We start from the raw sequence: 14,376 nt of genomic DNA on the forward strand, positions 1-14,376 counted from the left end.
GTTCTGCTCGGCACACACACAGGCTGGCCAGGAGTCCTCAGTGCCTGACAACATATGCATAATTTTTTTGGAGAAACAGGGCCCAGCAAAGTTCAGTGCAGTTTGGCCACAAAGACAGTTTGGGGCCTTAGGGTGTCATTTTCTCGAAGCACTGGGGATTTACAGTTCCTTCAGTGTGCTAAGGCCAGAAGCCTTGTGGCCACTTCAATTCTTGGGGACTTCGGAAGAGTCCACTGGCATTTCAGGGCTTTTAGAGAAAGGCCTTTGTCTCCTCACCAAATCTCGGGGTCTCACTGGTTCTCACATTCGAGGCCGCAGGCCGGCCGACAAACTGCTCAGGCAGCCAACTACAGACACTCACACCTTCTGCAGACAAGTGAAGCCGGAACCATCGCGCCCCCGAGTGGCTACGAGGGCCTGTGGGCGGAAGAGGCGTGACCGCCGCTTTTGCACACGCGCACAAGTGTCCAACCAGCTCCTCGGCACGGAGCAAGGCCCGGGGCGCTCGCACCACCCTCCTTCCTGGCGATTGGTAGGTTGGGAGTTCCCGGGCGCGGAATTGGAAGCCCGCCTCCACCTCTTCCAATGCGAACAAGACAGGGGAGGGCCCAAGGGGTAGGTAGAAGGAGCATGGCGTGGAGGCAACTGAAAGTAAGTCCAGAGGCTCTTGCCACAGCGAGGAAAAGTTAGGGTCGCGAGTGGTTGATGAGAGACTGGAGAGCTGGTCGGGGCGAGGTGTAGACGTGGGCCCTTTGGGAACGTTCATGTGCCTCTGGAAGCAACTGCACGTACTCCTGCGTGTGCATTTGCACGTTTACTTATGAAGGTGTGTAAGGGCACGCACAAAACCAGGTAGCTGCCGATCCGTTATGTAGATGGACCTAATTCTTACTGAGCCTGACACGGGGGCTTTCAGTAAGCACCTCAGCGCGCAACTTAGTGTGCTGGATGCAACGTGGGTTGAAATTAGAATAATATCGAGTTCTGTAAGGACATTGCTCTGGATGTGACATGATGCTCTCAGATAGTCATTATTGTATTCTCGGGGCCTAGCACCCAGTTGTTGTGAAGTCGATTCTGACTCATAGTGACTCCCTATGTGGTGGTGTCAGGTGCCGTCAGTCGGATTCTACTTAACAGCGATATCCTATGCACAACGGAACGAAACACTGCCTGATACTGCGCAATCCTCACAACTGTTATGTTTGAGCCCATTGTTGCTGCCACTGTGTCACTCTTATCTTGTTGGGGTCACCCTCTTTATGTTGAACCTCTACTTTACCAAACTTGATGCCCATCTCCAGGGACTGTCCACCCCAGACAACATGTCCAAAGTGTCTCTTCTGAGGAATGTTGTAGTACTTCTTGCAAGATAGATTTATTTGTTCTTCTGGTAGTCCATGGTACTTTGAATATTCTTTGCCAACACTGTAATTCAAATATACCGATTCCTCTCCAGTCCAGCTTTCACATACACATGAAGCCATTGGAAATACCATAGCTTGGCTCACGTGCACCTTAGTCCGCAAAATGACATTTTTGCTCTTCATCACTATGGTATCTTTTTCAGCAGATTTACCTAATGCAATACGTTTGATTTCTTGACTGTTGCTTCCATGAGTGTTGATTGCAGATCCAAGTAAAATTGAAATCTTTGATCTTTTCCCCATGTGTAGTAAGGTGCTCAAATATTCATTGATTGATATAGGGGGCTTTCTGTACTTGTCCTAATACACTGTAATCTCCTAGAGGAGACTAGAACTGAGATGACATTACTCAGTCTCTACTTACAGCTAGGAATGATCCTTAAGGACAAATTGCGTCATGTCACTTCCTTGTTTAGGGAAGGAAATCCCATCTTAACTGCAGTCAGGACCCCAGGCAATCTGTCTAGCTTCATTTTAAACCCTGATTTCCCTCATTTCCTGGTTCTGAACAGACGACCGCATCCACAATTCCTTGGGTGCATCACAGCCTGTCACTGAGAGCCTTTACATTTTTTCTTTCCCAAAAAACTCTGCTCCCTCCCCATAGTACCTCCTAGTTAGCTCCTTTTATCCTGTACATAAGCCACTGCAGCAAGGAAGCCTTTCCCTTCCTCTGAGATTAGGTGGGGTCTGCCCGTCACCCGATAACTTGTTTTCTTTAAGGCTATCCTCACATTTGCAGAGGTGCCTGATCTCTGATTCCGAGTGTCCTCCTGAGGTGCTGTTCTTCTGGAGGGCAGGTATCAGGTCTGTTTTATGCACATTTAAGTGATCAGTATTATGTGAGGAATGATTACATTAATGAATGAGGGCCTTTCACTACCTGATGGTGGTAATTAAGAGAAAACCCTTGTGGCTTCCAGCTTAGACAACCCTCTGAGGGAAGTTCTGTTCCATCACATGGGGTCACTGTGAGTCAAAATCGACGTAAAGTCACCTGACAACAACAATAGGTATATTGTATTGTTAACCACCCCAAGCAAGCAGTGTACCATGATGTTCTGAAACTGAAAATTCTTGGTAAAATCTTGTACAAAACAGTACAGTGCTTCAGTTTACAAAGAAATTACATTTCTGGGAAAGTCTTTGTATATGAAAGCAATACAAGAGGTAGTTTGTATTTATGTGGTAAAATATAGTTACATCTGGGTTCAGGTAATTAAGAACAGAATTAAAAAAAAAAAATACTGTGAGTGTCAGAAGGCATTGAGCAGTCATACAGGCTGTGGGGCAATTCGTGTGTGAGTGAGTCTAGACCTGGAGACCAGTGTCAGCAGAAGGCTAGGAACACGCTTTTACGTCCTCTGTGTGTCGGGGTGTATGGGGCTCAGAGGGTGCTGCGGCCTGGTATTGAGTGGCCCCTGATGTGTTCTTTGTTCCAGAAGCGGGCCCAGGATGCTGTGGTCATCCTGGGGGGTGGAGGACTTCTCTTCGCCTCCTACCTCACCTCCGTGGGGGATGAGCGTTTCTACGCGGAACGTTTGATGCCGGCCCTACAGGGGCTGCTGGACCCGGAGTCGGCCCACAAACTGGCTGTGCGCGTCACCTCCCTGGGCCTCCTTCCTCGTACCACGTTTCAAGACTCTGCCATGCTGGTGCGTGCTCCCCAAACACCTCTGGGTTAGAAGGTGGGGGCTTCAAAGAGTTCGTGGAAAAATGGAATGAAGATCAGGAAGTTGGTGCATAAACTTTTTGTACAAAGTAAAGAGTGACGTCCCACGTGTACTCAGCTGGGGATGTCCCTTGTGAAAACCAAAGAGCCCAAGTTAGCAGTGGGCATGTTGGACTTCAGTCTCAGCAATAATAATAGCTATGTTGTTGTTGTTAAGTGCCGTCGAGTCGGTTCTGACCCTTAGCGACCCTGTACAGGGTTTCTGAAGCTGTAAATCTTTACAGGAGCAGAACGCCTCATCTTTCTCCCGCGGAGCGGCTGGTAGTTTCGAACTGCTGACCTTGCGGTTCGCAGCCTGATTCTTAACCAATACGCTACCAGAGCTCCTTAATAATAGCTATAATTATGCTTAACTCTTTTGTGGGGCTTACTATGCTATGCAGTGTTCTCATTTAATCCTCACTATTCTCTGAGAGCCGTCCTGTCATTCTGTCTACAGATGAAGAAACAGGCTAAGAGTAGTCAAGTGACTTGCCTAAAGTCCAGCAACTAGGAAGTAGCAGAGTCAGGATTCAAACTCAGGGAGTCTGACTGTGGTATCCATGCCCTTAGGTATCGTTCTGTTTTGTTGAGGTTTCAGGTTCCCCAGTCTTCCTCTCTGAGACTCTCCATAATCTCACCACAAGCTAACGAACGTCCCAGTTTTAGCTCTCCATCATTCCCCTAAATCTATGTCACAGTCCCTGGGAGCCATTATCTCAGGGGACTCTGATACGTAGTCTGGGGTGAGAACCACTGTCCCCAGCGATGGTTCTCTAGACCAGCCACATTTCCTGTCTGACTGTCCCCTAAGGTGCTGTGCCCATTCTCACCTTCCTGGTCTTATTTTTATTTGCCATTTTCTTCCAAGAAGAGATGGTACCCATCATTGGAGACCCTTGCTGGTTCTCAAAAAGTTTCCTGATTTCACCAGTGCACAGTGACGGAAATCCTATGTCAATAACTGGCTTTGCTACATCTCTTTATTTCTTTCCTACCTTTTAAAGAATTGTTGCTAGATTTGTTAAGGAACCCTGGTGGAATAGTGGGTTATGTGTTGGGCTGCTAACCATAAGGTCAGCAGTTCTGATCCACCAGCCACTCTGCAGAAGAAAGATGAGGCTTTCTGCCCCTGTAAAGATTTACAGTCTCGGAAACCCTACACACAGTGGTTGTGAGTTGACGACATGCACCACCACCACTAGATTTGTTGGCTCCCTCAGGGCAGGAATCCTTAACTTTCCAGGAGTCTGATTTGACCTAGCGGTAACCAGACCTCAGAGATTCCCATTGTAGAGAACAATCTGGAACATGCTCAACAGTTGACCTGGAAGAATCTCTTCAGCCATGGCCTGGTTCTGCTGCCCAGCAATCAGGACTGTGCAGCTGAGAACCTTTCTCCCTCCAGCTTCCCACAGGCCTGTGGAGACCGGGGAGGAACAATGCTGGGGCCTCTGATAAGCCTGGCGTATTAGGCTGATGAGAGGGCTGCTTGACATTCCCTGGGTTCAGAGGGACACTATGTGGGGCTGACACCAACTAGCCTCTCTCCCCGACCAAGTGACTGAGTTGGTGATAGTCACGAGAAGCCACTGGTTCTCAGCCTTGAGCGGGTTAACACTGCTAACTCTGTAGCTCTTCCTTGTGTTCATCTCTGGGGCAGGGCCCTGGAATCTGATGCTAACAAGCTCCTCAGGTGATCTTAATGTTAGTGTGCTAGGGACCACACTTTGAGAAACACTGGGACAGCTTTTTGTACCTTTGACTTTGTCTTCCTCTCCCCAGGAAGTGAGGGTCCTGGGCCGTAAGTTCCGAAATCCAGTAGGAATTGCTGCAGGATTTGACAAGCATGGGGAAGCTGTGGATGGACTTTATAAGATGGGCTTTGGTTTTGTTGAGATAGGAAGCGTTACCCCCAAGCCCCAGGAAGGAAACCCCAGACCCAGAGTCTTCCGCCTCCCCGAGGACCAAGCCATCATTAATAGGTAGGTGAGCAGCTCAGCATTCCTAAGCCACGCCTTTCTCATAGCAGGGCTCTCAGGGATGTAATATCTGGCTCCGCCTTTCACCCGTCATACAGCATGCACATTCTCCTGAAATGTTTACAGTCCTGGTGAGCATCTATGTGGGTCAGGCCCGCATTCTCACACCAACCCTGGAAAACAGGTTTTATGATTCCAGTTTAACATGTATACCCACCAAGGCTCAGAGAGTTAAATAACTTAGCTACAATCACAGAGATAATAAAGGGGAGAGCCTGGGTACACACCAGTCAGGCTCTCTGATTTCAGAGCATGCGTCTCTTCCGCGTCGCTATTCTGATGCCCTTATCTAGCACTGTTGTGGAGAAATATCACACAAGTCCATGGGAGGTTAAGTTTTCTAGTAGGCACATTATAAAATCAGAAATTAATAATAGTTTATGCAACCTAATATATAATGAACCCTGATATGGTGCTGTAGTGTAAGCATTAGACTGGTAACTGCAAGGTGGCAGTTCAAACCTACCAGGTGCTCCTCAGAAACCCTGTACAGGGTCGCTATGAGTTGGAATCCACCTGATAGCACAGAGCACAACTATCACCACCTAATATATAAAAAGTATTATTTTAACTCGTAATCAATATAAAAGTGATGAGCTTGAAATCCAGTGTGAATTTTACAGACTAACCACATGGCAGGTGCTCAGCCACCTAAGGCTCACAGCCCTCGTATTTAGACAGGACAGCAGCCCTTGTTAAGTGCAGAGTCTTTTTCCAACTCATAGTGACCCTGTATAGGGTTTCCTAGGAGCCGCTGGTGACTCACCAACCTTGAGGTTAGCAGTCCAGTGCTGATCCTCCAGCACTCCACCAGCTCTAGCTGTCCAATTCTATTAAATAGGAGAATTTCATAATCAATGGGACTCCTGGTGTGGCGCTGTAAGATCAGCGCTGGGCTGTGAACCACAAAGTTGGTGGTTCAAACTCACTAGCTGCTCCTTGGAAACCCTATACAGGGTCACTGAGTTGGAACCAACTCTAAAGTATTTAACAACTACTAAACAATGTATACAACTACTTGTGCTTCTCTTTGTGATCCCTGGAAATTTTTTTTTTTCCGCATTACAGAAAATCCAGGAAGTGAAATTCCTACTTTTTGGTAACCTAATTGATAAGAACCTCTTTGAGGTGTTCTTGATAAGAACTTTGGAGCCATTAATGGCCTTTTAGAAAACAGATCTATGTCAAATTTATTTGGCTGTAGTTCTGGCTTTATTTTGCCTGCTTTCAAGAAATCTTCAGGCATTAGACATCAGATTATTGATCTAGCTGTTGCTTTGCAGGCTGGGATCGGATCAGTAATATCTTTACCATTGGCTAGGCAAAATATGTTTGTTTGTGTTTTGGCTGCCACAAACAACCTGCAGGTACCAAGATCAAGTTCTTGATGGCACCCATGGATGAAGTGGTCTGAGGTAGGTGAGCCTGTTTGAGCACGTGCTGTGCTCAGCCTCTTTGCTCTGCCTGCTATCTAGTACATAGCAGGTGCTCAGTAATTGCTTATTGAACATATAGATGAATAAATAGTGTCGGTAGTCATTCATTTATTCATTAAGTCAACAGATTCACATGCCACTGTATGTGTTAGGCTGCTTTTGGATGCAGGTGACAAAGACCATGTAACTAAGATTGGCTTCACAATTGTGTTGTTGATAAATGTTGTCCAATCTGTTTTGACTCATAGAGACCCTGTATGGGGTTTCTAAGAAGTGGCATAGATGTTTATTTTTTTCCTTCTCAGAAAGTAAAGTAGGTGATTCCAGGGTTGGTTGGACAGCAAGGCAATGTCAAGGTTCTGGGCCAATTTCTCTGCATCTTCATTCTTATTTGCCAGATGGCTACCACCTTGTGGAGCTCTTGAGACTGGGTGACAGAGAAAGAAGACATGTCCCTTGCCTTCAGGAAGATTGCAGTCTAGCAAGGAAACTTGAGCATGTACAGAAATCCAGAGCCAGGAGGATAGGAACCGATCATTGTTTATATACCAAAGGGGTAAAGGAGCACTTGCAACTGGAAGCTTTTTGGAAGTAGAAGAGGAGATATTTGATCTGGGTCAGGAAGCATGGAAGATCTTAATAGGCGGAAATGGGGGGCATGCAAGGAGGTGGGAAAGCATGAACTTAGCAGAGAGGGCAAGAAAAGTTTGCAGAAAGTTGACTGAAAAGACAGTGGAACGTTTCCACAAACTTGATGAAGCTCCCTTGCATATGGTGCAGCTGTAATTCTGGCCATGGACCTGTCTTCCTCAATTCTGTGTCTTCTGGCTGAAGGACTCTAACCTTGTCCCCTCACAGATATGGATTTAACAGCCATGGATTCTCAGTGGTGGAGCACAGGTTACGGGCCAGGCAGCAGAAGCAGACCCAGCTCTCAGAAGGTAAAATGGAGTTGTTTTAGAATTTGGTTATTGGGAAGAAACAGGTGGGATAACCACTGGGGAAAAAAGCTTTTAAGAAGCCTGCTGTCCTCTACCCATGGAATTTTCCAGTTTACTTGTCAGGAATTGAATTGTGTACCCTCATAAAATATGTGTGTAAAGTCCAATCTCTACATTTGAGGCTAACGGAGTCCTCATGGTGTAGTGGTTAAAGTGCTCAACTGGGAGAAAGATGTGATGCTGCTTCTGTAACACTTTACAGCCTTAGAAACCAGATGAGGCAGTTCTACTCTGTCCTCTAGGGTTGCTATGCCTGAATCATAGGGAGTTTTTTGAATCCCATTTGGCAGTGGGTTGTCTTTGTTATGTTACTGAGGCAGGATTAGCATAGGTTATGTCTGGAGTCAGTTGTATTTGAGTTATAAAAAAGTTTAAACAAGCAACCTTGGAAGTGGAGATGGAGGAATTGAGACAGCTAGCCACATAGATCACCCACGAACAGAAGCTCAAAGAAACAAGACTTTGCTTCAGAGCCGCAGAGATAGAATGCCTCCTCAGTCCTAGTCTGGTGCTGCCATTCACTGGAGTGAAGTAGAGCCCTACAGCAGTGCTCTGCAGCTGGAGGCCGGGGGGGTGGGGGCAGCTTCTTGCTAGCACCGTGCTGGGAACGTTTGTGCTGACAAAAGCTGGGGCGCCTACTGAGGTAGAGTCATTCAGCAATTTCTTACAACTCCAAACTCTTGTCACCTAGTTGATTCTGACTCACAGCAGCCCACATGGTACAGATTAGGACTGTGCTCCATATGGTTTCCTTGGCTGTAATCTCTATGGAAGTCGTTCTCCAGGACTTTCTTCCACAGAGCCTCTGGGTGGGTCCAAACCACCAACTTTTTTTTTTTTTAGCAGTTGATTGCAAACTGCTTGTGCCACCTGGGGACCTTTGCTATGTAATCTGTCGTCAAATTGGGCTGAGCTCCCCTCTTCCCTACCATGATAACAGCTACATAAACCTCATTTACTTTCAAGCCGATGATAAAAAAAGGAGACTACATTCAGGATATGGGAAGGTGGTGAACAGTACAGATGCTGTGTTTTGATCCTGTCTGACCTGACACATTTTGTGAGCTAACTTGGTGTTTCAGGTCTGCTCTCAACCATCAGATGGGAAAATGTAGCCAAGTTCCACTGACCTCTGCAGATAAGGAGAGTGTCTTTAGAGAAGAAAAGCACAGACAACCCTTTGCTTTTACACACAGCGGGTTTCTGAAAAGACATTTCTCTTAAAGTCCAAAATGCAAGTCAAGTGATGAGTCCCTTGCATTATTAAAAAAGGTGGCCATATCACTTAGTATGTCAAGTGAAATACTTTCAGAGAGCAAAAGAGTATATTGAAGAGACCAAATAAGATTGTGGATAGGGGCAGTGAGGAGCTCCATCACCAACAACACAGGATACCAGACCAAGCAGGCTCAGGATGATCCCAGAACTCTGAACCACATATAAAGGAATAGCAGCTAGGGAAAAGAGAAGTGTAACATACAAAAGCAAGCAAATCAGATTAAGCTTGGATCTCTCAACAGAAACGATGCAGCCAAGAAGGCAATGGGGAGACATATATAAAACCCTGAAAGAAAAATAAACTGCCTACCAAGAATCCTCTATCCAGCAAAACTTTCAATCAAATACGAAGGTGTAATCAAAACATTCCAGGATGAACAGAAGCTAAGGGATTTTGCCAAAGCCAACCCTCCTATGAAAAACATCCTAAAGGGATTTCTATGGACTGAGAACCAACAAGAACAGACCTGAGAACCATTTTAACTGTCCATTGACTCCCATTGACCTGGAGATGAGAGAGAGAAGAGGAAGGACTGGTTGGTCCAAAGTATGGTGAGACCTGGGGACACCTGAGCCCATGGACAAGGACATAGCCACAGAGGGCTAGAGCTGAGAGGGAAGCATCCAGCTGATATGAAGTGAGGGGAGATGCACAAGAACACCCAAACTTGCAGTTAGTACCATTTGATCTAGCCTCGATGGCTTGATAATCAGAAGTTGACTAGAGGAAGATTAAAAAAAAAAAAAGATTTTTGATAAAGAAACAAGGGTAAATTGCTCCAATTTGATGAACCTGACCTATACTCATGGAGGTAGTAGCTCAAAATACCAACAGAGAGGGGAGGAGTCTTCACATAAAGTATTAATGCTATCCCCTCTGTACACGGGGTAGATAGGGACAGGCAACTTAGACATTGGCTATCTAAATGAAGGGGCGATAAAGGCACTAAGTGACTGGCTTACAAGGTTTCACGAGGAAGTTTAGTTTAAGAGTGTGTGGGGGAAGAAAGAGTCCCCACTGAATAGTTTTCATCTGTCTAGATGGGTCTGGTAAAAAGAGATGGGGATAAGATTATTATGATTCAGTAGTAATTGTTATCATGACTAATTGCGACTGTCACAATTGTAAAGGTAGAAGTTTTGTAGCAAAAATGGGAGTAGTTAATCTTACAGTACAGAATTTAAGGACCCTAGGACCATCAAGGGAGAAGAGCACAAGCGGAATGCAGTGAAGCAGTGATACCAGAGATGGAGGCAGAGATGGGGACATGGAGAAGGGGGAGTGGCTGAGGACGCTAGACGCATGGGAAGATAGAGACTAAGAGATAGTGGCCAGGAGGCAGACTTGCAGAATGAGCTTTTTGGTGGTGTAAATTATTATATATGCCTGAGTGTAAAAAAAAAAAAAAGCTAAAGTGAATAGAGAGAAATACTATTAACTGATGGTACATGGAGGGGATTATAATCATTGTGATAAAACAAGTTATATGATTTTTTGAATTAAAACTGATGCTCTGCCCTGTAAACTTTCACACAATTCACAATAAAAACTTAGGGGAAAATAAAACAAAACAGCTTAAAATAAAGATATAAATTATAAAAAATAAAAAAAGGAGTATTGATAATTATGCCCAGGCTGCGGAGTGGTTATGACTGACACGTGAGAATCAGGGTGTCTGGTTACCCTGGTTAAGGGAGAGGCCTTTCTCAGAGAACTAGTCATAAATGACAAAATAATGACACCACAACATTTTAGAAATGCTAATTTAAAATAGTTTCCTGTATTTACGCTGCTGCTCTTGTTAAAGCGCTATCGAGTAACCCTGTATAGTAGTTTCAAGGAACAGCTGGTGGGTTTGAACTGCTGACCTTGCGGTTAGTAGTCCAGTGCTTATCCTGCAGTGCACCACCAGGACTCCCTCTGTTTTATGGATATTCTTTAGTTTTGTTTTTATTTTCAATTGTACACCAATCAGTTGACTCTGGTCCAACAATTTTTCCTTCACAAATAGTTGACCCTTCTGATAGGCCTTTTGATTTCTATCTGCTTCTCAGAGGTTTTACATTTATGTGGCCTACTTTCCCCCCCTGCTTTTCGTAAATTTGTAGTTGTTGTTAAGTGCCGTTGAGTCGGTTCTGACCCACAGTGACCCTGTACGGGGTTTCCGAGGCTGTAAATCTTTACAGGAACAGAAAGCCTCATCTTTCTCCCACGGAGCGGCTGGTAGTTTCGAACTGCTGACCTTAAGGCTCATAGCCCGATTCATAGCCACTACACTACCAGAGTATTTGTGCTCAATTTCTCCATCTTCCATATTTTTAAAATGAAAAAGGACAAAATGTGATGAAGCGTCCCAGTAGTTGCTCACATATTGCTGAGCAAACGAAGATGGTGAAGCATGTATCAAGCAGAAGGCAGTAGCACGAATACTTCAAAACGTCTGTCAGAGGATGTGGGAAAGTTCAAGTGTGGGAGTCGAATTAGATGCTTTCTATAGGCGTCAAGTGTGGCGACGGTAGTGAGGTTGGCCCAGGATCGTACATTGTTTCGTTCTGCTGTGCATGGGGTGGCTATGAGTCGGTTCCGACTCGATGGCACCTGACAACAACAACATAGGCTGTCCAGTCAAGGACAGCTTCAAAATCTTGACTGTTGATATTTACAGATGGGCTGCTGCTGGGAATAAACCTGGGGAAAAATAAAACCTCAGTGGATGCTGCTGCGGACTATGCCGAGGGGGTGCGAGTCTTGGGCCCCTTGGCTGACTACTTGGTAGTCAATGTGTCCAGTCCCAACACTGCAGGGCTGCGGAGTCTTCAGGGAAAGGCCGAGTTGCGCCACCTGCTGACCAAGGTGGGAAATTACATCTCTTCTCCACACCCCATTCCACCAACTTGTCCTCTGACTCCTGTTCATTCTCTAGTGCCAAGCTTCAGCATCACTCTGAAAAACCTGTCCTTAACAACAGGACCAGTTAGGAACCCTTGCTATACCCTCTCGAAGCACCCTCTAATCCTCTATCACAACACTGATTATACTCAGTAGTTAAGAATTGTCCAGTGATCTGTCAAACATTAAATACCATGAGCAGGGGCTATGCCGCTCTCATGTACCACCATATCACTAGTACGTAGCCCGTGGAATGAATGAATGAATGACCTGAATGACTTCATCCCACAGTACCTGTGATGGTCTTGCCTTATCATCTTGATTAGGAACAAAAGTCTAAATAATATGCTACTTCCAGCTCGAAGGTTAGGGACTGAATTCCTGGGTCCAGAAGCACTGAAGCACATCATGGCTTTGTGCCTTTGTCTGATGGCTGTGTGAGAATGCTGGCCCGGTGCAGCCTAGGGGTTCCCAGTCTGGCTGTGTTGCTGTAGGTCCTGCAGGAGAGGGCCGCCTTGACGGACGTGCACAAGCCGGCTGTGTTGGTGAAGATCGCCCCTGACCTCACTGCCAAGGATAAGGAGGATATCGCCGGGGTGGTGAGCGAGGTGTGAACCGGGTCCCGCGCACAAGGGATGCCTTGCGTTGTCTGTAAAAGCCCTTTGTCCAGGTGGGCTACCCCAGAATGGCAGCCTTTGTGATTTTTCTCTTTGGATATTGAGGGCCGGTTTGGTGTCTGCCACAATGTAACTGCTCATAGAGCACAAAGGGAGTGTTTGAGTAATTGCCTATGTGACTCTTTCTCTTTCCCCATCTTCATCCAAAAAGGGCATTAAGACATGTGTTCATCCTTGGCTAACATATGGAACCAGAATATTTTCTTTCTCCCCACCAGCCTCGAAATACCAAGTCTCTGTATCATAAGGTAGTAGAGGAAACAGATTGTTGACCCCAGCAGTCCTGTGTTCAAGTCCTAGCTCTTATTATTACCTGAGGCCTTGGACAGGACACTATAAAGTGGTTTGTTGTGAGAATTAAATCCTATCACAATGGGATGTTGTGCTCGCTTTGTGCAGACTTCTACTGTTGTATTGAAGCTCAGTCTATAGACTGGTACAGCTCTTGCTTTCTGGGGGATGTTGCTGTGGGTACCTGGCTGGAAGCAAGCCTTTCCCAAGTCCTTCAGCTCTGGGATTGGAGAGTTCTGCTGCTGCCAGCAGGTGAGCGGCCCATTTCTCTGATTTACTCTTCAGCTGGGCGTCGATGGATTGATTGTCACAAACACCACTGTGAGTCGCCCCTCGAGCCTGCAAGGTGTCCAGCGTTCTGAAACAGGAGGACTGAGTGGGAAGCCTCTCCGGGACCTGTCAACTCAGACCATTCGGGAAATGTATGCGCTTACCCAAGGCAAGGATTCTTTAGCTTTGGGTGTGGGGGTTGTGAGCTCCTGGTTCTGCCTTCAGCTGCCCTTCTTCACAGGGTGGCCGTGTGCTTCCCTGCAGGCCGAGTTCCCATCATCGGGGTTGGCGGTGTTAGCAGTGGGCAGGATGCACTGGAGAAGATCCGCGCAGGGGCCTCCCTGGTGCAGCTGTACACAGCCCTCACCTACCAGGGTCCTCCTGTGGTGGGCAGAGTCAAACGGGAGCTGGAGGTCCTTTTGAAGTGAGTTGGGGCTACACATGGGTTGAAGTAAGAGATGTGATGTGGTGCAATTCAGAATGACTCAACTCAAGAAGATGCTACTCCTCCTCATCCACCCAGGGCTTGAGGGGCACATGCTGAACCCAGGGGAGAATCAATCTGTGTTACTCCTTTGACAAAGGACAAATGGAGCCAAGAAATTCAAGATGAGCTTCCAATGCAGTGGTGTTTACAAGCTGGGCTGTGTACTTAGGTGATGGCGAGGGGCTGCGGAATCCTGGCAGCATTCCTATTAAGTCACATTGGCTTGATGTCAGGAAACAGTCGGTATTTAAAACTGAGTCCCTTCCTGGTCTGAAGACCTGGGCAGGGATATCTCTAGGTTCTTGGGTGAAGACAGTGTAGGTGCAAGAGATGTGCCTGTGATGAGGCCATTTGATTGGGAGAGAGGGGCGAGTCACAGAACTGACAGAGCAGAGGTGGGATGAGGACTTTCTGTGGGAGAGGCCTATCCTGCACTATGGACTAAAGTTGTTTTTCCTTTTCCAGAGAACAGGGTTTTAGCAGCATCACAGAAGCTGTTGGAGCAGATCATCGGAGGTGAGGAGGTTGTCTGGTGGGACGCCATTCTGTAACTCAATCGGATGAGCCTTACGGCTGGATTATGGAAGAGAGGACTGTCTTCATCCAGATGTTCCAAACCACAAGAGCTCCTCCTTAGTGGCCAGACCTGACTGAAAAAGACAATCTAGGTCACCAGAATCAACAAAAGGCTTTCTGCAATCTCTTGAGCAGATCATAAAGCACTATTGTGATTCTTTCTGTATTCAGATTCTGAGATCCTTCAGTATCGCAAGGACACTGGCTATTTTGGGGAAAAATCATGGGAGAGAAAAAAAGCCCATTGGAAGCCTGAATTTGAACTCCAGCCTTTTCTAGAATATGACTGG

At 46.4% G+C, this 14,376-nt stretch overlaps 1 protein-coding gene across 1 annotated transcript; it reads left to right on the top strand.

Moving 5' to 3' along the window:
* Positions 1-630: 630 nt before the first annotated feature.
* On the top strand, positions 631-14,030 carry DHODH (dihydroorotate dehydrogenase (quinone)). Its single transcript, XM_006860197.1, has 9 exons — positions 631-651; positions 2,870-3,082; positions 4,924-5,123; positions 7,475-7,557; positions 11,562-11,749; positions 12,280-12,393; positions 13,039-13,192; positions 13,288-13,447; positions 13,976-14,030. Exons 1-9 carry the CDS (start codon positions 631-633, stop codon positions 14,028-14,030), a joined length of 1,188 nt encoding a protein of 395 aa, XP_006860259.1.
* Positions 14,031-14,376: the final 346 nt, after the last annotated feature.

Source organism: Chrysochloris asiatica, unplaced genomic scaffold, assembly GCF_000296735.1.
Source record: "Chrysochloris asiatica unplaced genomic scaffold, ChrAsi1.0 scaffold00037, whole genome shotgun sequence".
Taxonomy (NCBI): domain Eukaryota; kingdom Metazoa; phylum Chordata; class Mammalia; order Afrosoricida; family Chrysochloridae; genus Chrysochloris; species Chrysochloris asiatica.

Excerpts from the sequence above, each read along its gene's own strand:
- DHODH (XM_006860197.1), top strand. The coding sequence starts at position 631 with ATGGCGTGGAGGCAACTGAAA. Across the intron at positions 7,558-11,561 it reads GCAGACCCAGCTCTCAGAAG|ATGGGCTGCTGCTGGGAATA; the intron begins GTAAAATGGAGT and ends TGATATTTACAG. Across the intron at positions 13,448-13,975 it reads GAGCTGGAGGTCCTTTTGAA|AGAACAGGGTTTTAGCAGCA; the intron begins GTGAGTTGGGGC and ends TTCCTTTTCCAG.